This window comes from Mustela erminea, chromosome 12, assembly GCF_009829155.1.
Source record: "Mustela erminea isolate mMusErm1 chromosome 12, mMusErm1.Pri, whole genome shotgun sequence".
Lineage (NCBI taxonomy): Eukaryota > Metazoa > Chordata > Mammalia > Carnivora > Mustelidae > Mustela > Mustela erminea.
The window spans coordinates 17503588-17529345 of NC_045625.1; the positions used below are offsets into that span (position 1 = coordinate 17503588).

Here is a 25758-nt window from a genome sequence, read left to right on the forward strand (position 1 = left end):
GCATAGTAAATGTCCAAGGGGGTCGTTTCCCTCCCCGAACGACCAGGGTCGGCCCCGTCACTCACCTCTACCCGTGTGGGGTTCAGCCAGTGCGGGATGTCCCGTACGGTCACGTTCACTGGCAGGATGATGGACTCGCTGTTGTGGTCCAGGCACGAGGTGACACACTCCGACCCTGAGGGCAAGCACAGTGTGAGGCCACAGCTCAGCCCACAATCCCCCGATGCTCATGGGCTGCTCTCACACAGCGAGGGCCCTCCTGCTCCTGGTCCCCTGTGGGCCAGGCCACCCTGGCCTTGAAGACAGCGGAAAGAAGAAAACTCCCAAAGGGGCAGCCTTTGTTCTCTCCGACTCTGTTCCGGTCTCTAGTCCAGGCCGCACCCATCACCGTGTTCGTCGGCCGTGAGCCCCTTTTGGTTACGCCCCTCCTCTGCTTGAGAACATTTCCAAGGTTCCCCCAAAGCAGGACAAAACGTAATCCCCTTCGCCCAGCATGCATGGGGTGCCATCGTCTAGTCAGTTTCATCTCCCATTAACCATCTTCACGCTTTGGGTGGTCCAGCCAGATTGCCGTAGGTTTGCCACCTGAGTCCCACAACCCCTTTCCTCTATGTTTCTGCTCCCATTCACCCCTTCTCCAGAATCACCCCCATCTGCCTTCTCAAGGTCAAATCCTATCAGTTCTTCATGGCCCACTTCACATCTTCCAAGAAGCCTGCCCTGATCTTTGCGCCTGAGTGAGAGCAGTGTTCAGCAACGAGGAGTCTCTCAGGGCTGGCCTTACACCCTCCCTGTGCCTGCCTTCCCACGGTTACAGTGATGCCCCAGATGGACAGGGATGAGGGGGACTCATTTGTGAGCCTGGCCCGGTGCCTGACACGCAGGGACGGTGCAGGAAGCATCAGCCCCCCTAGCCCCTCACTTCCTGCTTGCGTGATGCTTCCACACATGCCTCCCGGTGCTTTTAGGCCCTTCCTACTCTTCTTCAACTAACGCACTATTAATGATCCCTCAGACCTCCACCCAAGTGCTGCCAAGTGCCTGCTCCGAGGAGCCCTCCCTGCTTTCCTGATAGACCAGGCCCTGTCACAGGGCACTAGCCCCTTCTCACGGGCTTGGGAACTCAGACTGTAAACTCGTGAAGCCAGCCCTCTCTGTGCTCCCCATTCTCCACCCAGAGCCCGGCACCATGCAGGGCAGCAAGCATTTGTGAAACGAGTGAGAGAGACAGGGAGCGAGCGAATGCATCCGTGGACAAGGGACTGAGGGGTGGGGGAATGCGCAGGAGGACATGTGTACCCCGATGGGGGAGTGAATGAATACAAGACTGCATCTTGGATAAAGAAATGGAGGAATGAAGGCATTGATGATCAGCGGGGGCAGGCGGGTACACAGCAGCCCTTGATGAGGCACAGCAACTTTAAGCTGTGGGCTGGCAAGTTGACTGTAATTTGGTGCATTCACTCTCCACCCTGCCCTCACACACTGCGAAGTCTCCTGAGAATCAAGCCTATCCCATGAGGTGTCCCCAGGACTCTCAAGCCATGCTCATTCCTGTGGGCAAAGGACGGATGTGGCAGAATCTGACCAAGGCCCTAAGGAGGCCGTTCCCTTGCCTGAATGCCAGGACCACTCCTGAACATGAAGTGAGTCCCAAGAGACAGCCAACTTGATTCCAGTAGCCATTCAAAGGTTCTCTTCCAGGTGCATGCATGTGTGCGCGCGTGTGTGTGATGTCTATGTGTATATCCACCCCCCCACACACATACACTGTCTATCTACGAGGGCCCTGCTTGTTGCCATCTTGGCCTCTGAGAGACTCACCAGGACTGAAGAGGGACAGGGGTGGAGTGGTAGGCCTAGGACAGTGTTTAAAACCTCTTCACTTTAAACACAGGGCCCCCGAGCCCAGAAGGTGGGGGCCAGACCCCTGGCCCTGCAGGTGGTTTTCATATGTCACTCATTCTCTTGAATACCCTGCGCTGTGTGACAGGTTGCCATCACACCCGTGTCTCAGGTTAGAGATGTGCACGGAGCTCAGGCTACAAAGCAGGCGAGTAGGGCCCCATCAATTAAAACCCACGTCCCTCTGCCTTCTGAGCCCAGCAGTGGATACAGGGGAGCCCAACAGAGGAAAGAGAAAGGAAGATAGAGGAAGGAAAAGAAATGAGGCGGCAGGGGTGGGGAGCGCTGCAAAAGCACCAAAAAGATGAGTGGTGGGAATAAGGCGGGGGGAGTCACGAAGCAGCTGGAGAAAGTCAGCGCTGCGTGCTTATCATGAGATCAGTTCTAAAGGAGTATTTAGGGAGCGAGGTAGAAACAAGGCTGTGATGATAAAATCCTCTTTTGCAAAAGCAGGAGGTAGCCTGTGAGGAAAAACCAAAGGCTCTCTTCTCCCAGGAGAGGAACAAAGGGGAAAATATGGTCAACGCAGGAGGCCATCCCTGGTCTGCTCAGCAGGAGTCCTGTCCCCCCTTCCCCTTCCCCGCAGCTCCCTCCCCTGCACTCTCCCCCGACCCCCCTCCCACACACAGGGCTGGGGCTTTAGGCCCAGGCTGCCCTGTTGTGATATATGAGCAGGAACTGGCATCATTACAGAGGGTGATCTCACTGGGCCCCTGCCTCTCCTTCCCTGGGAGAAGGAGGGAGGGTGGCAGCCCCGGGGGTGCGGAGGGGACAGTAGCAACTTTCTGAGTGCTCTTGGTTGCCACAGAAGCCGGCCTGTGCTGCCCGGCGGAGGAGCCCAGAGGGGACTGCTCTGGGCGGCTCCAGAATGTGTCCTCCAGCCTCTGAGCCCATATGAAGGGACTTCACCCCAATTATAAGGCCTTGGGTCAAATCCCCTCCTTGGTGAGGGGGGCTATGCACAGGGAAGGGCCCAGCCTGGGCTTCTGATCTGGGGGTCTCTGGAGGTGACGAAGGGGAGGGACCTGGAGGTCAGGAGGGAAACCTGTTTTCCCGCCTTCCCTCCCAGCGACCCACAGTGCCTTTTCCCTCTTAGCAACCACCTTTGCCACCTTCCCCAGCGGCCTGCTACCATGCAAGGATCGCCATATTCATAAGAGGGACATCTGTCTGGCAACGGGACATGGGCACAGGGAAGGGAAGGACAACGAGGCTCTTGTGTCATACTGACTTCTTTCCCTTCCTGCTTGACTTTGAGAAAGCTCAGTGGGCAAAGGGATCCTATGGTACAGCCATACGTGTGCCTCTGTCTCGCTGGGCGAGCGGAGAGCAGGGCCGTGTGCTGCGAGATTGTGAGGGCGGTGTACGCACCCGGGGGCCCCACAGCGTATCTGGGCACCTTCCTGCCTATGTAACATGTTTCAGGGCCTCAGATGCATCGTGCTTGTGACGTGTGTGACTCTATGTCACATGTGTGTATGTGTGTATGTGTGTGTGCGTGTTAAGTGATGTGTTTGTGCAGTATTTGGCTGAGGTGTACGTGCTAGGCATGAGTTTATGCTGCATGTATTTGGGTCTGTTCGGTTATTAAACATTTGTGCTTGTGTTTATTTTTGCATGTGTGAATATATTTGAGTATATCCGTGGAGGTAGACAGGCAGGAAGTCTGTTTCTAAAAGTTTCTTTTTTTTCTTTTAAATAGAAGTCACTTCATCAAAGTTTTCCCTCCCAGGAACACTTAATACCAGTCATGAGTGTAACTGAATATTCACTTGTGTATCCTGGCTGAGTTGGGGGCAGGGACCCTATCACAGACCTAAGTGTCTAGAACCACCTGTCAGGAATGATGGCAGAAGAAAGCATTGGCTTTGGGATAGAGCATCCAATGTTACTGACCATTGCGACACCTGCTGCCCTAAACTTCTAGAATGCCTATATTGGCAGATCACGCAAGATAACCCCTCTCTGCAAACGTCGGGCCAGGGTCCTTCAGATGGTGGCTCTGTAGGAACCTGAAGTCCCTTCTGAATCATCAGAGAGAGCTTTTCTCACCCACACAGGAGCTGGTGCTCTGGGCTCAATGCCGGAGCACCGATTCCTGGTCCGCTTTTAGGTGAAGAACGCATGTGTGCTCTCAGGCTCTACATTTCCGTCTTTGAAAGGAGGTGGTCAGGGGCCCCCTACACCTCCCCTCCCCAAGCACAGGCCTTGCTTCTGGACAAGAAGTGACAGCTCCCGTTTTGCTGGATGCAGAACTTGTTGGCTCTGTGTGACTGGGAGTGAGTGTGTGCGTGATAACCTCCCGCTCCAGACATCCCTGCTGATTATCCCATAAATCATGCTGGCCATGAGAAAGAACATCCAATTCCCTGGGCTTTTCATCATGGTCAATTAGGGAATCAGCCCAAGAGGTCAGCACCACTGCCCTCCACTGAGGTCAGACTCAATGCACGCCCAGTTCCCCCAGAAAGCCTCGGAGCCTGTGATTAATGCCTCCGTCCAGATGCCTGGTTTCGACCAGGCAAATCCCTGGCATCAAACTCCAGGTTGTCTCCCCTCACTGTGGGCACTCTGTGAGCTAGCCTGTCGCCGCACAAAGAGCCGTTTGAACATATTCTTTATCCTCCCAGTGGGAGGCCACTGAGATGCCAGGGGAAGAACTGAGGCTCCAGAGGAGGAACGCTGTCTGGCTTCGGGAGGCTCTGTTATCCCTTCACGTGCCCATCTCCTCATCTGTCATGGGTCGTTGAGCAGATACGAGAAGGTGCCTCTCAAGTGCTGGCTGCAGGACCTAACCCGCTGTAGGTACTCCTGAAGGATTAGTAGGACGCACAATTTAAGATGACCCGGGGACCACCACTGCTTTCTGACAGAGGGTTGTGTGCTTTTGCAGCTCCTCCCCTCCACGCTGCATGGTTCTTTGTCCAGAAACCCATCTCCTGCCCAACAAGCTCTTTCTAATCCCTATAGAAGCGTCCCTTCCCCTGGGAACCTTCTAGGTCCCCCGACACAGCGGTCAGCTCTTCTGTGCTCCCGTGGGACTCTCCACACTCCCCAAAATTTCTTCTCCAACACATGTACCCTCAACTCTCTCTCTGGGAGCACAGGACCTAGTCTCCTTCATCTCTGTCTCCCTCCTACAGGGCATCGGGAGTCGTGCCCCGTCACCCAGCGAAGCACTGGCCCCAGGCTTGAGAAGGACCTCTGCCTCCCCGTTGCCCTCACGCGCCCACGGTACCTATGGCATAGCCTTCCGGGCACTGCAGTTTGAGGTTGCCGTTGAGCTGGTCCGGGGCCGAGCACTGGCCTTGCATCTCCTGGCAGATGTGGAAGGAGCCACTCCAGGTGCCATCTTTCCGGCAGTGGATGATGTTGCTCCCACGTCCCTGAGCAGCACAGACCACAGAAGAACAGTCAGCGTGAACTGGAGGGACTGCCACCCTCACCGTGATCAGCCCCTCAGAGTAACAGAGGAAACCGTTCTTCATCTCCCCAGAGCACTGGAAGTGTTAGCTAGAAACCCAATCATCCAAAAATAGAGGCACTGTTAACATTTCTGCTTGACAGATGGGGAAACTGAGGACTCAAGTCAGGAAACATGTCCAGAGCGCTCCAGGGAGCCTAACTCCCATGTTTTCTGAACCCTAGCTTTGAGCTCTTTCAGAGATTTCAGTCAGAGGGATTTCTGTGTTGATTATTATTAGTTTTTTAACTGAGATAGAAGGTGACCAAACACTCCCAAACGCACACCAGCTCATACAGGAGGTAAGAACATGGGTCTTGGAGCTGTCTCAGTGCCCCTCCCCCCAGTTCTTTAGAACAGGCGTTACACAGTTTCTCCATCTTCCGCAAGGCAGTAGGCACACGCAACGCATAGGCTCAGTCCTCGCTCTGAGCCTACTTCTAGAGTCTGGTTTTCTTTTTCTTTCTTTTTTTTTTTTTTAAAGATCTTATTTATTTATTCGACAGAGAGAAATCACAAGTAGATGGAGAGGCAGGCAGAGAGAGAGAGAGGAGGAAGCAGGCTCCCTGCCAAGCAGAGAGCCCGATGCGGGACTCGATCCCAGGACCCTGAGATCATGACCTGAGCCGAAGGCAGCGGCTTAACCCACTGAGCCACCCAGGCGCCTCTAGAGTCTGGGTTTCTAATGGGAGGTCTCGCTCTGCAGACCGGCCCCTGAATCCAAGGACCATTTCTTGGTGCCCAGTCTGTGCCCGGCTCTGTGGGGTTCAAAAGTCAAGTGAGCCGTATCGGAGTCAAGTATGGGTCCGCGTGAGAAAGACAGTCACGTGAGCAGCCAGCCAGCCACGTCAATACGATGGTCATCAGTGCTGGGCTGGGAGGTCACGGGGAGAGTAATGGGTTGTCAGGGGCAAGCAGAGAGGCCCCGTAGAGGAGGTGCTAAATGGAAAAAGGGTTTTCAAGGATGCACAGAATCACAGACAGAACAGGGATAGGAAGACCTTTCTGGAAGGCCAAAGGGCATGGGCAAATGCAAGGAAGTACAGTGAGCAGCAGAGAGCTTCCCAGGGGCTGTTGGCTTGCGAACCAAGGGAGGACGAGCTGGTAGGGCAGACGCAGGGTGGGGCCTTCACTGTCAACGTATGGAGTTTGGACTCAACCCCCTGAGAATGGAGAACGCTGGGTGGTATCCGGACGGGGGGCCCTCCACTGCAGAACAAGCTGTCAATTCTCTCCCTCTTTCAAGCTTTTTAGATAAGCAGAGAAACTCTATAGGAGTCGCTGACTGTGCTCCACCAGGACGAATATCTATGCCTTGGCTCCCATGCCCCGCAGCTTCCATCCAAAGTCCCGTGGCTGGCCTCCAGAGCCCGCAGGGCCTGAACTCTGGCTCCCTCTCCATGGCTTTGCTCCCTACAGCACCACCACCAACCTTGAACGTCGGCTTAAACCACCTACACTCTCAAGTGCACCCTAGGTGCTCCCCTGCCGCCATGCTTCCGCACACCCGCTCCTCCTGGCTGCTGGGTTCCCTCCCCGCCCAGACCCCCTGCCTAGCCCAGAGGACCCCGTCCTAGTCCTGCTAGGGTGCACCGCAGGGTGCACCCGTCAGGTCTCTACACGCTCTGCCTCTCTGTTTCCCATCCATTCCCACCTAGAGGACCAACTGCTCAAGGCCCCAGACAGTGCCCCCTTCGCCCTGCCTCCTCAGGGCCACAGCACATGACAGGTCCCGACCCCCCGGTCCACTCACTTATCACTCGGTAGGTGTTTGTGTTCCCTCAAGAACCGCTTGACGGAAGACGGGGTGAGCAGGCAGGGAGTCATGGACGGAGACTGCTCCGTAAGCAAGAGCAGAAACGAACGTGTGGGTGACGGGACACACGCGTGAGCGAGCAGAGGGTGACACGGGGGGACGAGGGACTAGGAGAACCAGTGCACGCAGGAGGACGTGAATCAGCCCGCCGACAGGGCTGATGAGGCGGAAGCTGCCCTGTCTGAGAAAACAGCTGCAAGGAGACAGGGTTCCGAAGGGAAAGGGGGGCCCTCTTCGGGCCTCTCGCGCGCCTGTCCGTCTGCGGCGGGGGCCTCGGTGGCTGCGGGACAAGGGTGGTCCATCCCGCGCGGGAAGCTGTGGGACATCTTACACGGTCCTCCCCCGGAGGTTCTGTGAGAGCTCAGGGAGACTTCAGGCCACTTCATGCGGCTTCAGAGAAGCGACTCTCCCTCCTGGAGCCCCAGGCCCCAGGCCCCATGATTCTGCTGGGCCCTCGGGGGAATAGGAAATTGACCCCAATTTCCTGGAGCCTTGGCCTGGGCCTATGATGCATTTGGCCTCCAGCCCCTGAAGGGTTGCAGACCTCAGCACTACGTGGGCCAGAGTTGGCTGGGGACCTCGGTTTGCAGCAGAGAACGTATTAGAACTAGCTGGAATCTGCTCAGGGAAGTTCGCCATAGACAAATCCACTGTAGAAGGCTCCACCGGAGAAGAGGGGAGTAAAGGGCCTGGTCTTGCTGCCTCCAGCCTCTCTCCTTCCTGCCCAGTTCATCAGGCACTCTCGGCTGCTGATTAAATCTGCTTTAAACAAGTACACCACCCTTCTGCTAAGACACTGCCACCTTCCAAACAAGTCACATCTGTGGCCTGGCCCTCCAAGGCCTCTGCAGTGGAGCCCAGATGACAAGTCTAGCCCCATCTCTTGCCACGCACCTGTCCTTCCTCCTAGTCTCTCGGTTAGCTCGTCTCTCCTGCACATTTCTCTTGCTTCCCAGCTCCGCACCTTTGCCCTCACTGTGCCCTCTGCACAGCAGACTTTCCAAAGCCTGTCTGGATTTCTGAATTCCCCTTTAAGACTAGATCTTGGTGCACTCGGGGCTTACCTACCAGCTAGTACAGAGCCTCAGAATTAACCCTTGGTGTTAATCTAGGGTGACCACGAAGACCTGATGTTGAGGATGCCATCCAAGAGAAGTCAAGAGCACTGGGCAAGGAGCCCACCGGGTACACGCGGCTCTGAATGCACGGTTCTGCATGCTAAGGCGAAATCTCACCCCAAAGGGCGAAGCATCCCTCATCAAAATATTCTGCCTCCCTGTGCCTGGGAGTCCGTCTGTAAAAAAGCATGTGCACTCTCTCAAACTCTCTTTAGTCCCAAAGATCCACAGAGCGATAATGGCATATAATAATCCCATTATCAAATACCCATTAGGTGCCAACTGTTTTACAGGCATTTAAAACCCCTTTGATTAACACAATAGAGTAGAAATCATACCCTTGTTGCAGATTAAGAAACTGAGGCTCGGCTGGGAAGTGAACAAGTGAGTTTTTTAAATGATGCCAGTGTAGGGGCGCCTGGGTGGCTCAATGGGTTAAGCCTCTGCCTTCGGCTCAGGTCATGATCCCAGGGTCCTGAGATCGAGCCCCACATCGGGCTCTCTGCTCAGCGGGGAGCCTGCTTCCCCCTCTCTCTCTCTGCCTGCCTCTCTGCCTACTTGTGATCTCTCTCTCTGTGTCAAATAAATAAATAAAATCTTTAAAAAAAAAAAAGATGCCACTGTAATAGTTAGAAGCATAGACTCGAGCCAAACTACACAGGTTCAAATCCTGGTCTTACAACTTCCTAGCTGTGAGTACCTAGGGAGGCTTCTCAACCTCTCTGTGTTCCTTAATTTCCTCCCCGGTTAAATGGGCATGGGGTGCACTGCCTGCAGAGTCGGCACGAGGACTGAATAAGTAAGTAAGTAAGAGCTCAACACACACGAGGGCTCTCCCAGTGTCAGTGGAGGCGCTAGGCCACTCCGCGGCTGTGATCTCTAGAATCCACTCAAGGAACACCCACATTTTAGAAACGGCAGCAGCTGGTGTGGGAAGGCAGCACGGCCGCGACAGGGGGAGGGCCAATGCTAGAGGCGGGTCTTCTGACCGTAAGCCTCCGTGCCTCTACTACACTGGAGGGGAGAGGCGGGGAGAGGGAGAATTAGATTTCTTCTTCTTCCTTAGCAGAAATGGAAATAGACAAAATAATGGCAGAGAGACCATGGCAGCCTCAGAGCGGGGCATAAAGGGCTAAGTTTGGACGCGGGCTAACAGAGGAACAGGAATCTCAGGTCCCCCACCCCTGGCTACATAGCATGGGGCGAACCACCTTAACTCAGGGAACCTCAGCTTCCACCTCTACGGAATGGGGCAGTAATGCCAGACGGATGCCGCAGAGCTGAAATAAAGTGGTCTGTGCAGAGCACTCAGCCCAGGCACTGGCAAGTAGAAAACGCTCAGTAAGTCGCTGCTGCTATTAATTACTTAATTCCCAGGCAGTGCCCTTTGTGCACTTTGCATCTTCCAAGTAAGATACGAAGTGACATGTAGCCTTCGTGTATGGGGAAGGAATGGCTGAAAATCGGGAGTGGGCGATGACTTGGTTAGGAGATCAGAGGTGTGGAGATCCGACTCTGCTGGTGCCTTGCTGTGTGACTTGGGGCGAGTCTCTTCCCCTCTCTGGGCTCCAGAGGTCCCATCTATAAAACAAGTGGGTGGCAGGGGGGGATCTCCTCGGTCAAGCCCACCTCCTGCCAAGTTTCTAACTGGCTCTCGCCTTTGACAATGCTGCAACCGGAAGTCACCGCTGCCTGGAGAGGCGTCGTGCGTGTGAGGACTCCCCATATCCACAGCAGAGCCCTTAAAGGCATGAGCCAGATGCACGCCACGGGCAGAAAGCCTTTCTCATTTCAGAAGGGCTTTTATGGCCACCTGTGCAATCCGTGCACTCACCTGGGTGTATTACTGACTCTGCGCCCACCCTTTCTGTCTTGCTCTGGCTGAGCGGCTGGAATCCCCGTTAAGAGCATTACTTCATCCACAAGCACCTTTAGTCTCTTCCTCTGCTGCAGTCCCCGTGTGTGCATCCCCCACAGACTCCATCCCAATCACAAGATGGCTGTTCCCATATCACCTACAAATACCACCCGCCTCCGTGCTTCTCGCATAGAACTGGGCCTGAGTTACTGCCTCAGACAGCTCAGAAGCATCTGAGCTGGATTAACTGTTGGGGCAACTGGCACTTCTCCCTGGCTGTCTGGGGATAGAGCTCCTGCCCTTTGCCACTAGCCTGCCCTGGAAGTGTTCAGGGGGTAGGAAAAGCGGAGCTGTGGGGCCCGTCAGTACCACCCACTCATTCATAACCGTGTGCAAGACCTGAGCCTCCAAGACTTCTTCCCTCATTTGGAAAAGGGGATGTTGGTTTCTTTTTCAAATGTCTGCTGTGAATTGTCAAAATGAGAAAAAGTCCGGCTCACCAGCCTGGAGTCCCGGAAATACTTGAAAAGTAAAGAAGCTATTATTACCCAGGTTCTCTATCTTGGTTTACAGAAATACTAACACTCTAAATTCGAGAGCTGAACTGGCCAGTATGGTAGCTACCATATCAATGTGGCTGTTTGCATTTAAATTTGAACTGTTTAAAATTAAATAAAGGGTTAAAACCTTGTTGCTCGGTTGCTCCAGCCACGGTTCAAGTATTCCCTAAGCCAGATGGGGCCAATGGCCGCCATACTGTAAAGCACAGATCAGGACAATTTTCATCCCAGCAGAAAGTTCTTCTGTGCATTGCTAGTCTAGAGAGTTCCTGTATTGTACAGGTTTCCTTGAGCAATAGATCAGGTTTCCCTATGGTTCACATTGGGTCTCTCCATCCCACACCGTGGCTTCATACATGACAGATGCCTTCTTTTCTAACTTTCTGGGGCTACCCACCAACAGAGGGATAACCTTCAGGCCATTGCCTTTATTTCTATAGGAGCCTATGTGGAGGATCAGGGATTCTCTCCACTAGAAGTGACCTTAAAGGAAAGCTAGTTCACCTATGTCTTTCTTCCCCAGGGCTGCCATGCATGGTGGCACAGGTTGTATACTGTACAATTTCAGGGGTTACTCATAGGCATACTCCTATCTATACTTTCATTACCTTATTTAATCCTGACAAACCATGAGGCAGGAAGTAGTATATCCCCCACCATGAGAAAACTGAAAGTTGAAGGGTTAAACAACTTGCCCAAGTCCTCCCACTGGTAAGTGGTGAAGTCAGTATTTGAACTCAGAGTCCAGATCCAGCATCATTCTGGCTCCCAAGGAACAAATGAACTGGAGGTTTCATTCGTCAATTTGCTTTTAGAGGCAGTGGGAGGGAGTACATGAACTTCCCCTAGACTAGTCCCTGTCCTCTTCTGCCAGGATCTGGAACTTGTTTGGAAAGCAAAGAATTCCGGCTCCATACAAGCTGTTTAATTCAAGATGCTCTGGGCCGTACATTTCTGCTGTGTTTACAGGCAGCAAGAGGGGATCTGAGGTGAATACTAGATTTGGCTCTCAGGCCCCTGGTCTGAGGGTAGAAGAAATTCATTTTCGGTACAAACTAGAAACGTCAATTGTATTAGGAGCCCATTTGGCACACGTCCCCTCATTCTTTGAGCCGACAAGCAATACCCCGCTCCTTTGCGTCTAGCCTCTCCGCCAGTTGCCAAACAGAACTGCTTGACTCGTCTGATAAATTTACATTTTCCTCTCCTTTAAATACAAACTGGCCATGAAAGGTACTTGGCAGGCCCCAGGCAGACTTGGTTTCGTTTGATAACATGACCGCGGCCAGAATAGTATTTGGCTCAGCAGTTTGGGTAACTGTTAGCAACAGTTTTATGTAAGGGAGGAAGAGGGAAGCCGAGCAGCCTGTGTGAGGCCATGGTAACCTCCGGCCTCTGCTTGTCCCGACACCGGCTTCTGCTTCCCTGGCGGGCAAGGATGGCAGTGACCTGGGGGATGCAGACATCTAAGAGTGTGCGTGGCGAAGGATTTCCAGGGGGTGTCTGTTGGATTCAGTCCATCCACAGCTGGGAGCATCCGGATTCTGACTCAGGAGACACCAGCTGTGTCATCTCGGGTGGTTGAGTGACTTCTCTAAGTGTGAGTTTTTCTCATTTAGAAAATGAGGTTGTTTTGGACACTCCCCATGGCTCTCACGGCTTGACGTTCCCTGAGCACCTACTGGGTGTCTGGCACTGTCCCAAGTGCTGAAAACTCAGGGCCGATGAAAGAGGTGGTCAAGCACTTCACAGCCTGGGGAAGGGAGCACCTGAAATGTGTTACAGGGCAGTGTGGCCCGTGCTAGGGTGTGGGGGACTTCAGGAAAGGGCACTGAGCCCAACCATAGAAGGGACCTCAGGAAAGAGTTCATGAAAATGATGGCGCCAGAGGGGAGGGAGGATGGGCAACACAGGTGCAGGGGAGTGGGAGGTACAGGCTCCCAGTTATGGAGTGAACAAGCCACAAGAATGAGAGGTGCAGCACGGGGACGATAGTCTACAGTAGTGTGACAGCACTGCATGGTGACAGATGGTAGCAACACGGGTGGTGGGCACAGGACGACATATAAACAGACTTGTCTGATCACTGTGTTGTACACCTGCAACGAATCATGTGTCGACCATCTTTCAATAAAAAGGGGGGGGGTTCCTGGAGGCATGGGTGCCCAGGCTGGTCTGGGAAGGAAGACGAGGACCGAGGCAGCTACCAAAGGGGGAGGGGCTCTTTCACTGACAATGCAGAGGTGAGATGGTGTGCAATTGCACAGGAGGCCTGGGATCCACCCCAAGGAGTTGGGAGTTTGTCCCCCGGGAGACAGGGGTCACTGGTTCATGAGGAGCTTTAAGCAGGAGAATTGTGATAAGATGTGTGCTCTGAACACATGGCTTGGGCTGAAATGCAGAGAGTCCACTGGACGCTTAGCCGATTGAGCCACCCAAGCAAGAGCAGGGAGGTGATCGGAAGACTGCACGCAGCTCAGTAAGGAGATGACGGTGGCCTGAGTTACTGTGGCAATACCAGGGACAGATGAGAACAGCTCTGGGAGACATCCTGGAGGCACAATGAGTAGAACGTGACCATTGTCTGCATGTGAGGAGCAGGTGAAGTGGGCTTAAAGGTGGCTGTTTGGCAGGGCCTGGCCTTGGCAGGGTTAATAAAGACGGTTGAGACCCGGCTGCAGGTGAAGCCAGCCCTGGGTCCCACACAGCTGCACCCCAGCCCCACCTGGATGAAGGTCCTTGCATATCCCTGAAATATAGGGCTCAGCCTATCAACCCCAAATGGCTGGTTTATCACTGTGGAACCACTGGTGGATTTATCATTTCCCTTTTCCGTTCTAGATTCCCTACCTGTCTTAGAAGGAGTAAGAGAACTTTAGTCATGGATTCCTTCAGCAGGAATGGGTGGGAGTGCCGGACTTCCTCTCAGATGCCAGGGGATGGAGATAAGATCCAAACCCTGCTGTCTCCTTCTGGTCTCCCATACTTTCCTACTGTTCTCCAGACTCTATCCTTCTAATCACAATGTGGTTCCCTTTTGCTTCATGCTGGCAGAGCCAACTGATGTCTGGAGGACATGGTGACCTTGCAGTTTTAAACACTCCAGGAACAACCGCAGCTGATGGTGGTGGAAAGTTGGCTAAACCACCCTGGTCACTCCTATCACAGTAACTCAACTGTGGTCATTTTCCTGCCATGGGATTCCATATACACTTCCCTTCATAAGGGTTTTAACACTAACCGTTTCACAAAGCTAAGAATCTCTGAATCAAAATAGGGTATTTAGGGAGGAAAACAAAGCTCAGTAAGATTCCCAAAGAAGATGATCAGAACCCAGTTTCTTAGCTTCCGCACTGGTGCGACTGGCTGTCATATCTGCAGAGTCTCCTGAAGGATATTATTCTTCAATAAGCAGACAGGAGAGGGCCCAAGCACCGACTCAAGTTCAAGGAGTCTTACCTGGGCAGCGTCGCTGTCTTCGCACTTGATTCGACACTCGCTGTTGAACTGGAAGCCATTGGTGCACTGGTAGAGCCCATGGAATTTTGGCGGAGGTGGGTCACAGGTCACAGGAACGCAAGCTCCCTCCTGCCAGCTGCCATCTTGGGTACACTGAGTCTTGAAGGCCCGTCTTCAAAGAAGAGATCAAAGAAAAGATGTCTTAAGGATTAGATGGCTAGACTCATGCCCTATGCAAACACCCAAGGTTTTCTTGAGCCAGCTGGCCTCTCATTTCTCTTTCGCACTCCTGATCCCCTAACCGCCCTATCTGTTGGTAAGCGCCATGCGTAGAGATTAAAGAAAATTCATCAACTTGGGGCAAGCAAGAGTTTCAGACATTCTCTCGGTTCCATGTGGGCTGAAATAAACTCAACTCCGGCAAACTCTTGTCTTTTCCCTTCCTTCTAGAATGTTCTGATGGCAGCTACTCGGCTAATGATGATAATCATACCTACCATTTATTGAACAATTACTATGTGCCAGGCACTTTGCAAACACTTTGTAGACACACCGTCATTTGTTCTTTACAATAATACTATACAGTAACTGGTATCCTCATCCCCACCTTATCCTTGAAAAGTAGAGGCCCAGAGAAGTGAAGTCGCTTGCCTGAGGTCACACAGCCAGTAGGCAGTTACTAACAATGTCCCTATAAACTCTTACAGGGATGCATATGATGAACAGTAGGTATTGCCTCCAGCAAAAAAAAAAAAAAAAAAAAAAGAAAGAAAGAAAGAAAAAAAAAAGAAAAGAAAGAAAAAGTGCTTCCTTATAATCAGACATCCAGATCTGGCTCTCCTGCCTGGCAGAACCTGTGAGAGTGTATTTCCAGCCCAACTTACTTCTTTGACTTCCGAGAGGAGCCAGGCACATGATATCCAGGTTTGCACTTGTACTTGCAGAAAGAGCCCACCTTGTGCTTGTTCTCACGGCACCGGGCCGTCTGGAGGTCGGCGTTGGGCACCGGGGGCGGAGCTAGGCACATGAGCTCACACAGGGCCTCCGGGAAGGACCACAGGCCGTCCTCCATACAGGTCAGGAGGCTGTTGTTGCCTAGAGGACACAGGCAGGCAGGGTTAGCAGATAGGGCAGGGGGGACAGCCAAGCTAACTTACGGGCTACCTGGGCTTCACTAAACGAGAAAAAGCCAGAGGGTCTTGCTCTTGGAATTCCAGCCCCTTCAGATTACAACTGAGGGCCTCCAGGAGATGGAGGGCATTGTGACATAGAGAAGATCCAGCTTGGGGAGGAACTCACCCCCCACAGGCAGTAAACTACAATTCCAGGATCCCAACTCCCGATCTAGAACCTTTTCTACTGCGTAGGAAAGAGACCTTCATGCTCCTTCCATCCATCCTCCTGGCTCTGCCAGGTGGGGGCCCGAGCCTGGAGGGGGAAAGTACATACTCCGTTTAGTGACTGACGAAGCAGGCGCCCATCAGAATCAACTCTGAGTTCTGACAGCAGGATGCCGTGCGCCGTGGAGCTGCCAGCCGCTCCTCCCCGTGCCCCACGCCCCTGTATTGCTCCCAGCCCCCCCTTGTGCCTGGAAGCGATGGCACCGTGGTATCTGGAGGCTTGATACTTTTTTGCAGGCCCGGTGTTCAGCGAAGTTGTGCTGGAGCAGCTGAGAGCGGGCGCTCCCCTGCAGCCTGTGCCAGCTGCAGCAGACGTGCTGATTGCCCCCCGGGAAACTAGCTTGATGGGGGATGGTGCAAAGGAAAGAAAACCAGGAGGCATGGGGCTTTTCATTGCCAGGTCATATATTATCGATGTGCAGCCTGCCCCAAAACCCTGCCCCGAGGCAATCAGAGATGGACCCAAAGCCTGCATTTCTCAACCCAACGCTCCTCTCCGCGATTATGACTGAACGGTGTTGACAAGTGGGGCTGGATTCACGTGGGAGGCTGTGGGACGGGAAGGAGGGAGGAGTGGAAGGGTGCAGGGGTAGGGGTGAAGCTGACATGAGCTGTGTCCTGAGTGCCGTGGGGATGTCATCTGAGTTAGTCTCACAGCGGGCTCATAGCTGGATAACGCATATTTGGGAGCAGAGACTCGGAAAGCCAAGCGACCTGACCAAGTCCTCGGGCTATCATCCAAAAAGCATCTAGGCATGCCGGCTATGTGCCAGCGGCTCTTTTGTGTGCTGGGACATAGCGGTGAACAAAACAGAAAACCCCCAGACCTTGCCCTCTTGGAGCTTCGATTCTAGCATGCTAGGGAGACACCCAAGAAACCGCACAAAGAAATACACTGCTGGATGTTCTAGAAGGCAGTAGGGTCTCTGGAGACAAGAGACAGCAGGACGAAGACGAAGCAGAGAGTGCTGCGCCCTTCCCTGTAGGCTCCTTGCTTCCCTGACCCCATTCACGGTCTTCTTTCTCCTTCTGTGTCAGTGTGACCCATCTGGTGAGCACGAGCCAACCTAGTGTCTGTGAACCCCACAGAGGATTCCGTGCTGATAGGCAGTGATGCTGCAAACTACAGAGATTTCTACGTCAAATGGAGGATGATTCATTTGGGTTCCCTAGAAGCAGAGAGGCTTCTAGAACACCAGAGACTTCAAATGGATTTTTGAATTGCTTTTGTGATTGGGGTAGTGTTTTGGGGTGTGTAGGCATAGCCAAAGCTATGGGAGAAACTAAGGGAGGGAGAGGGGGAAAGAAGTTATGAAACATACAGGGTGCATACCCTCTCTGAATTCCCCAAGAAGGATAAAATATCGGTGGAAAATGTGTTAGGACTCTTGAAAGCACACCCCATCAGCTATGCAAATTATACATTGTGGAGTGGAAGTCATGGTCCTCCGGTGGCAGGAGAACAGAAAAATTGTGAAATGTTCATCGAGAGAGGAAACGCAAGCCAAGAATGTCAATTCTGGGAGAGGGTATGTAGGACCTGGCTGTGTACCACAGTCCATAGAAGAATCACGCTAACGGAGCCTCTGGTGGTTCAGGACCATGGACATGCCCTCACCCCACCGACGAACAAAATCCCGGAGATGCAGACGCCTCGCTGCACAGAATCGGTATTTCCATGATCCAGCTACAGTCACTACTCTATACTCACCATGTGGCTTTGAAGAAAGCCGGGTATGACACACGCTATCCATGTCCTGCCCTCATCCCCTTGGCACTGACCTCTCTTCCCCAAAGGATGGTCACCGTACCTGTAACCCTATGCCAGAGGCCTTTTGCTGTAGTCCCAAAGGGACAGCTCCCAGTGCTGGGGCTTCAGTGCTGCAGGAGTGGCATTAGTTCTGAGGAAGATTCTACCCTGTCTTCCATAGCTCCTCAAAGGGACTGAGCTCTGCTTGCCTACAGCAGGACCTGGCTCTCAAAGAGACTCTGGATGCTTCTGTCACGTCCAAGCTTCCCTACCTCATTCCCTACCTGCATTTCCTGGGGGAACATAACTCCGGGCAACAGGTGCAGACATTTCTGAGCTCGGGGTTTCTGGTTGGGGCTAACAGTGCTGATGTCACAGACGGGGTTCCAAAAGGTTATGTGACCCTGAACCTTCATCTGTTCATCTTCTAAAGTCAGGAAAATAAATCGTGCTCAGCCTGTCTACGAATGTGCCTCAAGAAATTCTGGTCTCTAACGAGCATTAACATAATTGTAAATGTGCTGTCAAAGAGATGTGGCTATTTTTATTATTTTATTCAAAAGATTACCCAGAAGACCAAATCTCTTTGGAGTGCCTTTAAGATCGAAATTAACCAAGGGCAGATTAGAAGGAGAGAAACGCCAGGAGACCTAAAGTCTGGTTCTGTTAATACCTCATACACGGTGCCTGCATCCTAAGGCCAGGGAATGGACTAAGTTCATTCTTTTAGTGCCAGCACCTAGCCTAGTGCCAAGCACACTATAGGTCCTTAATACCCATTTGTAAAATGCATGAACTATTACAGATCTACATGTGACCTTGAACAAGTCACCTAATCTCTCTGGCGTGAAGCCAAAGTGGTCTTTGAGTTCTTGCAGCTCTAACATCTTAGGATGGGAACGAACATTGGCCACTGTATTGTTTTGAGAAAACACAGATGCAGCCAGAGGGACTGGAAGTGGACATGCAAGCCCTCGGGAGGCTACATCAGCCAAAGGCTAGTACTGCAAGAACTGGGAGTAGATTCAGTTTCATTGCTCTTGATGGGAAATAGACCTGAACAGAAGTTACAGAAGAGGAAGAGAAAGAAAGACAGGACATGTAAAGAGGTCCTTGTGTACAAGGTCCTGGGCTAAGTGAGGCAGGAAATGAGGCCATGGAGGATTTTAGGATGGTTGTTTTCCCAACAATAGCCAGCTGGACCTTCACCCAGCACTCAGAGGGGAAAGCCGAAGCAGAAGAGATGGAGTCATCAGGAGAAGCAAGCAAAGCCTCTGCCGATTTTAGTTCTGAAAGCACACTGCTAGGCTCCCGGGATGCCAAAGAGTCAAAGAGAAAATCCGAGCTGGGCTTGGCAGTCCAGGAAAGTATGTCATTTGCTCAGCTGAACTGGATTCTCCCAGCTCTAGCTGAGGTGAATCAGGTTATATTTTCATTATTTAATCGTCAAGTTCTCCCCTAAGTGTCTGAAAGGAAGGCTACCAATAGCTGCTTATAATTCAGCCCAAGGGCCACCTTGACCCTCCTAATAACCTAATTGTCATTAACCCCATTTTGTAGGTGAGAAAACTGAGTCCCTAGGAGGGAACATGAGTCGCTTGATCTAGAGTCGGGGCTCCCTCCAGGTCTGCCTGACTCCTAAGTGCTCTCTTGGAACTTTTTCCTATGAGCACAGCCAGAGAATGTCTCTTGGAATCAGGAGAATTTGGATGAGTGGAGAATCTCGAAACCAAGAACTGGTCATACAATAAGATTTCAGAACCTCCACCCCCTCCCCACTGTCCAGAATGGTGCCTCTCACTTCTAAATTTTTTTACCAAGGTGCCCAATTTGTCATTCCTCTTTAGGCTCAAGAGAAAGTGGCTGTTGTCAGATACAGTCACAGACAGGGATAAGTGACGGAAACCTTCCCAAGCAGAGAGAGAAAGGTGCCTGCAATGCTGGACACCTGTCACGAAGAAGAGGCTTGGGAATGCACATGGGAGACACAAATACATGATTGTGTATTCACCAGATTGGCGGGAATGGCAGGCCTAGCCACGGGGTACCATTTCTAGAGTAAGCACCCTTGCCTCAGTGCTAATGGTAATTCCTATGTATCCTTGTGTAAATGTCTTCCTCTCTCAGGCCTCAGTTTCCCCATCCCGAAATTAAATGATTCATTTTGATGACTCTGGGCTCCTCCCAACTCTGATGTTCCAGACTTTGATGGAGTTCTGGGTTCAGGGACAGGCTTTAGGAAAGGTTAAAGGGCTTCTGAGATAGCAGGTAAGAACAGATTCGACTCTTGAAACCTGAGCAACCGCTCAAGATTGGAGTGAGAGAGACAGGAAGAATTACTTAAGAGATGACATCTCAGCACTGCTTACATCAAAAAGCAGCCTCACAATGGACAAGTCCCCTCTCTACTGTGACCCTCAGGTCCCCTGGCATAATCTGAGAAGTGGTCTCTCATCAGTACTTGGCAGTGTTGTGGATCCAGTGACATCCTAGACCATCCTGGACCCTCACCATCCCAAAGACTAGAGTGACAGATGGAGAAAGCAGCGGTTTCTTAGGAGTCGTACGAGAGTTTCTGTTGGGGTCAGGGGATGACCCTGTTTTTGTGGGGAAGATGCCTCAGGGACCTTCAGGGCCTGGCTATCTGCTTCTGAGAAAGAACAGAAGAGAACATGTGCAGCGAGGAAAGTCATAACAGGGTTCTGCAGGGAGAAGTGCTGGGTGAGGAAAGGAGCTGAGAGCAGGCACAGAGGTTCCCCACAGGGCACTGTGGGATGTGGCCACTCTCTGCGTTCCCCCAGCTCACATTCCTGTCTTCGATAAAGTCTGAGAAACCAAGAAATGCCCACTGGTGTTGGGTATCCTCTGGAAACAAGTGGAGAGGCTGAGTTTTCAATCTGAGGTTGGAGAGGCAAAGCAGACAGAAAAGGCAACAAGAACCAGAAGCACACAGTGGGCCTTTTAAAAAGATCTTTGAAGGAGGAAGATGTGCTTACTTTACATTTTTTTTAAGATTACTTATTTATTTGAGTAATCTCTGCACCCACCACAGGGCTCAAACTCACAACCTCAAGACCGAGAGCTCCTTGCTCTTCCAAATGAGCCAGCCCAGAGCTCCAAGGCATGCTTGCTTTTAGCCCTACTCCACACTCAAGTGCACCCAACACAGCTGAGTTGAGGTTGACGAGTGATGGAAGTAATGTGGTATATTCAGCCTTTTAATTAAACATTTATGATTTTGAAGTTTTGTTGTTGCTGTTGAACTTGAGAACGTATTTTCCCTCTGTTTCTGTAGCTTCTGTCTATACGGGTAGTGCTCCCTAGGTAAAGGGTCCTGGCAGAAGGGACCCTGAGGCTTCGAGTTAGCAGGATATTTTACATACATCTTGAAGAGGGCTCAGAATTTAAGTGAAAGAAGGGATATTCAAGAAAAATTCACTGGAAATAGAAGAGGGGAGTCACTTTGGGGGGTTACCCACATTCTACCAGTTCCCTGGGGGCTACACGTCACTGCCTGTCCTGGGTGCTGGCTACCTGGCAGCCAACACTTAGCCTCTGGGTCCTGGGCAGAGTGCCGAGGAGGGAATGTGTTTCCACAGCCCCCAGGACTAAGGGCTCCATGAGACGGAGGTGAGGGCTGGGAGAGAGGCCGCGGCACAGCTCACAGGGCGCCCCTTGGGGTAGGTCAGTATTCATTAAGCACTTTCTCTGGTTCTGGAATCTTACACATACCTTCTCTTTCAGGCCTCAATCTTGACCCTTCAAAGTGGGCCCTTCTCCACCCATTTTACAGATGAGAGCACTGAAGCTCAGAGCCATGAACTAGCTCTTTGAATCTCAACAGCAAGGGCAGAGCCAGGAGTGGAATCCCAGTCTGTCAGATTCTAAGACAGTGCTCTTTGGCTTCAATTATGTTGCTAGGAAAAGCAAAATGAAGGGAGGAAAGGAAAGCAAACAATAAATGGAGGAAAAGAGTTGTACTGTTCACCTCTTTACCCCTGGGTTGAGAAGGGGCGTTAACAAGCTCAAGGCAGCCCTCACTGCCTGCAGACCCGAGGAGAAGCACCCGAGCACTGGATGATGCTGACAGCCAAGGTGCGCAAAATGCCAGTGGGGGGCGCCTGCGTGGCTCAGTTGGTTGAACGACTGCCTCAGCTCAGGTCATGATCCCGGGGGGCCTGGGATGGAGTCCCTACATCGGGCTCCCTGCTCGGTGGGGAGTCTGCTTCTCCCTCTGCCTCTGTGATCTCTCTTGCTTTCGTTCTCTCTCAGATAAATAATAAACTTAATTAAAAAATTAATTAAAAATTTAAAAAAAAATGCCAGTGGGTCCCAGTGGGTCAGCGTGGCCACTGGAATGAGACTTCTCTGCATTAAGAACAAAGTTGAGATCAACAGCTATCAAAATGATGATCCCCCTGGGGCCTCGTCTCCACAGCGGGGTCACCCCCCCTTCCACCATAGTCAGCAGAGAAGCAACAGCAGAAGGGTCTGAATCACTTTGATAAAGAATCATTATTAGCAGGGCACTTGGGTGGCTCAGTCAGTTAAGTGTCCAACCCTTGATTTCAGCTCCGCTCATGGTCTCAGGGTTGTGAGTTCAAGCCCTGTGTTTGGCTCTGCACTCAGGGTGGAGTCTGCTTGAGATTTTCTCTCTCTCTTTCCCTATGCCCCTTCTCCCAGCTTATGAGCACATGCACGTGCTCTCTCTCTCTCCAAAATAAATAATTATTTTTTTTAAAGAATCACCTTTAGCCACAATGGGGTCTGTGATAATCAATGCTAGTTTACACCCTGTTCCTTCCCAGAGGTCTCTGCCCGAGAAGAGAAGTGTGATTACTTGGTCTGGAGTCATGAACACACCCCACCTCTGGGCCAACAGAAGGACTCGGAAAGCCTGAAATGTGGAAAACAGTTCCCAGTGTCTTCCCCTCTCCCCAGCCTGCATCTTTACAGTACCTCACCTGAAACATCTATAGCTCCTGTACTCAAGTCATACTGGGTTAAAAGTGAGGGGACCTAAAGGTTGCATCCCCTGAGTGCTTCCTGTTTTTCTTTTGGGGTTGTTTAAGGAGATAACTTGGTCTTTCATTCACCTCTCAAAAGAAACATTTCCTGTGGCATGACTTTTATCAATGTATCCAGCCATCCAGTCAAAACACTTTATTGAGTCTTATTAAGTGCAGATTCTGGGCTTGCTGACAGCAATGGGAAAATGGATTAGATGTAGCCACTGCCTTCCAGGAACTCATGTCCAGTAATCATTGGGAGTTCTATCTCCCCCTGAAAATCTGGGGAAACGACTGACTCTCTCTAATCATCAAAATGCCTGAAACTCATGAATACATAGTATTATATCTAAGTTCAAGAGAATTCATAGACCTCCCCTCTGTCCCCCAACCCCACCGGAGTCCATATTCCCACACAGTAAAGTGACGGCGGGACCTTTGCTTGGTGGCTGGACCCATGTGAAGGACCCCTGCTTGAGGGAGATATCATCTGGGGTGTCTGATAAAGGGATGACAGTCCCTCTGATAAAACAAGGAAAGGAGAGGGCACCTCTGAGAAAAGAGGATATAGATCTTCCTCGACATATAATGGGGTGGCCTCCCAATAAACCCATCCTCAGTTGAAAATATTGCAAGTCAAAAATGCATTTGTATGCCTCACCTACTAAACATCCTAGCTCAGCCCAGCGAACCTTAAACGTGCTCAGAAGACTTACATTAGCCTTCAAAGTGGGGCAAAATTGTCTCACGCAAAGCATATGTTATAATCAAGAGAGGAATATGTCATGTGATTTATGGACTACTCTACTGTAAGTGGCAGACAGAATGGCTGTGTGGGTATCTGCTATGAAGGGTCACTGCCCAGCACCCCAAGGCTGTGCTGGACCACATATCGGCAGCTCAGAATTCAGAGTCGGGTGTCAACTGAAGACACACCACTTTCTACACCACCAAAAACTTGTTAAGTCGAACCATTGTAACTTGGAGATCATGTCACGTCATGTCAAACCCTAGTGTTTGCACTGGAAGCCAAGAGCATTCTTTCTGGAAATAGCACTAACTTGCTCTGTGATTCTCTCCATGTTCCTTCCTTCCTCTCTCACTGGACCTTGGTTTCCCCATGTTTCCAAATAATCAGTTATTCAATACGAGCTCTGAAAACCCTTCTGGTCCTGACGTCCTGGTCAGCCAGGCCGGCCTCTTCTCCCGTATGTCTGACTCTGCCTCACTCACTCCAACACCTTGGGGCCTTGCCCAGGAGCTCTCCAGCAAGGGCTTCCTGCCCATTTCCTCTTTCCTCCTAAAGAGGAGCAATGGCTTTGGTGACAGACACACCTGGGCCCCCACGTGGATGCCACTGTGGAGAGAGTGGCCTTGGGCAAGTTCTTTAACCTCTTTGAGGCTTCGTGTCCTCCCCTGGGAACAGGGCAGTAATAATAAGACGCATCTCTTAGGCTTACTGGGCCCTAATCCTATGTAGTGAGCCAGTCGTGTCTGTTCCAAATCTTCTTCTAATCTTTTTATTCCTCCCTCCCTCCCCCGCTTCATTCCTTCCCTTTTCTCTTCTGTAAGACTTGCAGGGACCCTGGAGGAGAATTCACTGCCGTATTAGCCACACACTGCTTTCTCCTTGGCTGCACAGCAAAACAGTGCACATGCGTTCCCTCCATTGGTAGAGGGAAACCAGAAGGGCAGATAAAAGCCCGCCCAACCCCGGTTGTCGGAGACCTGGGGGAGTGCCTGGGAGCAGCCTCTGGGTGTCCCACAGAGGAAGCAGGGCCCACCGAGCCGAAGGCTCCTCCTCCATACCTTTCAGCTGCGCAGGGTGACGGCACTGGAAGGAGCATTTGCTGCCAAAGGTGGTGCCTTGAAGGCAGGAGAAGGACGCGGCGTGGACGTGATGCTGGTCCGGGACGCCGCAGTCCACTGGCTCGCAAGCCACCTGTTTGTTCCACTTGCCCTCGCTGCAGGTCACCGTCACGCTGGGTCCCACCTGGAAGGTAGAGGTGGGGATAATAAGCAGACGGCACGCCAGATGTGGGGGACACCTCTTCTACCCCACGCAACAACTCGGGAGTCTCCTCCTGGTTCCCGGAAACCCATGCTGAACTGTAACTGGCTTTTAATGAATTCGGTGTCTCGGTTCCCATTCTTCAGATGCAGACACTGAGGCGCAGAGACACTGGTTAGCTCCAAGCGACATGGCTGTAAAGAGGGTACGTGGGAACCGAACCTAACAGCCGCACTCCGAACCGCTCCCTGCCGAGTCTCCCAGATCAGCGTTCCCATCGTGCTGATGAGAATCTCGGGACTCAGACTCCTGGGGCCTGATGACTGCTTTCATGAACTGGCCCGTGAAAAATGGCACAGCATTTGTTCACTGGCTCTTGATCATCATACCTTTTCCTGGCTCTGCAGGAGGCAACAGGGAGCCGCTTCAGTGTTTGGCATCGAGTGGGCAGTGCCCTGGGATATGGGATATGTTTGTCCCCTGTGCTAGACACCACAGAAAAGTCCCTTTCCTTCCTTGAGCTCTTGCATTGGCACTGAACCCCGGGCTGCTCTAGGAGCCACTCCCTGCTCTGAGATCGTTGAGAGAGGTAGACGTGAGCTTGGGACAAGCCTGGGAAAAGCAAAGAGGGTCGACAGGGATTGGATCCGAAGGAGAAGATGGCAGTGGTGCATGGGTGGAAGGGTGAGGCCGGGCTTCCGAGCCAAGGGAGGGACCGCCACGGGCAGCCCACAGCCTGCTGTTCAAGGAGGAAGCCGCCAGATCCCAGGGGACGGGGGATGCCAAATGTTGATCCGGGGTTTTAAAAGCAAAGGACATTTTTCCCCTCTTAAGCACACATCAAAGGCAGCAGAGGTCCCTCTGTGCCAAAACAGCCTAATTGTTTCCACAGGAGTTCAGACCTGCCATGTCCGACACAAGGAAGTGGGTGTCTGAGACAAGCAATTGGGGACCCTGGGGCTGCCTCGACAGGGGACTCTGTTTCAGCGCGGAAGCTCCATGCCACAGGAGTGTCCCTGTGTGTCCGCAGCTGGAAGGGGAAGCCTGCTGGCAGGGCCCCAGGAAAAGCTGCCTCTAGTGGCAAAGCTCTGGAACCCTCAGATCTCTGGGATTCATTGCCCCAGTGCCCACTCTGAGACCCCACGGCAGCGTCTGGCTGCAGCAGTACTCCACCATGCCCCTTGTGCCTGACACTGCCCTTGTCCACGAGCAACTCCTATGGCTTGCGACGGCTCTTCCCGTGGCTGCTCTCACCGCCGGACGCCATGCCATACCCAAGCGGACAGCCAGAAGGACCTTGATCCACCACTATCCGACCACGTCACTGTCTTCAAAAGCTCCCGTGGCCCTAAAGATCAAACCCAAACCTGGGCAAGCGAACCAGGCCTTGACCGGAAGACCCTGCCTGC

The 25758-nt window shown here is 52.2% G+C and overlaps 1 protein-coding gene across 1 annotated transcript in view; it reads right to left on the reverse strand.

Moving 5' to 3' along the window:
* PAPPA (pappalysin 1) overlaps positions 1–25758 on the reverse strand; it is a 235286-nt gene that overhangs the window by 26772 nt on the left and 182756 nt on the right. Inside the window, exons 15-19 of the mRNA XM_032307751.1 lie at positions 24148–24331; positions 15064–15274; positions 14180–14351; positions 5144–5291; positions 66–175 (exon numbers count right to left, since the gene is read on the reverse strand). Of these exons, the coding sequence (XP_032163642.1) occupies positions 66–175; positions 5144–5291; positions 14180–14351; positions 15064–15274; positions 24148–24331 (825 nt within the window). The remainder of the gene's footprint in view (positions 1–65; positions 176–5143; positions 5292–14179; positions 14352–15063; positions 15275–24147; positions 24332–25758) is intronic.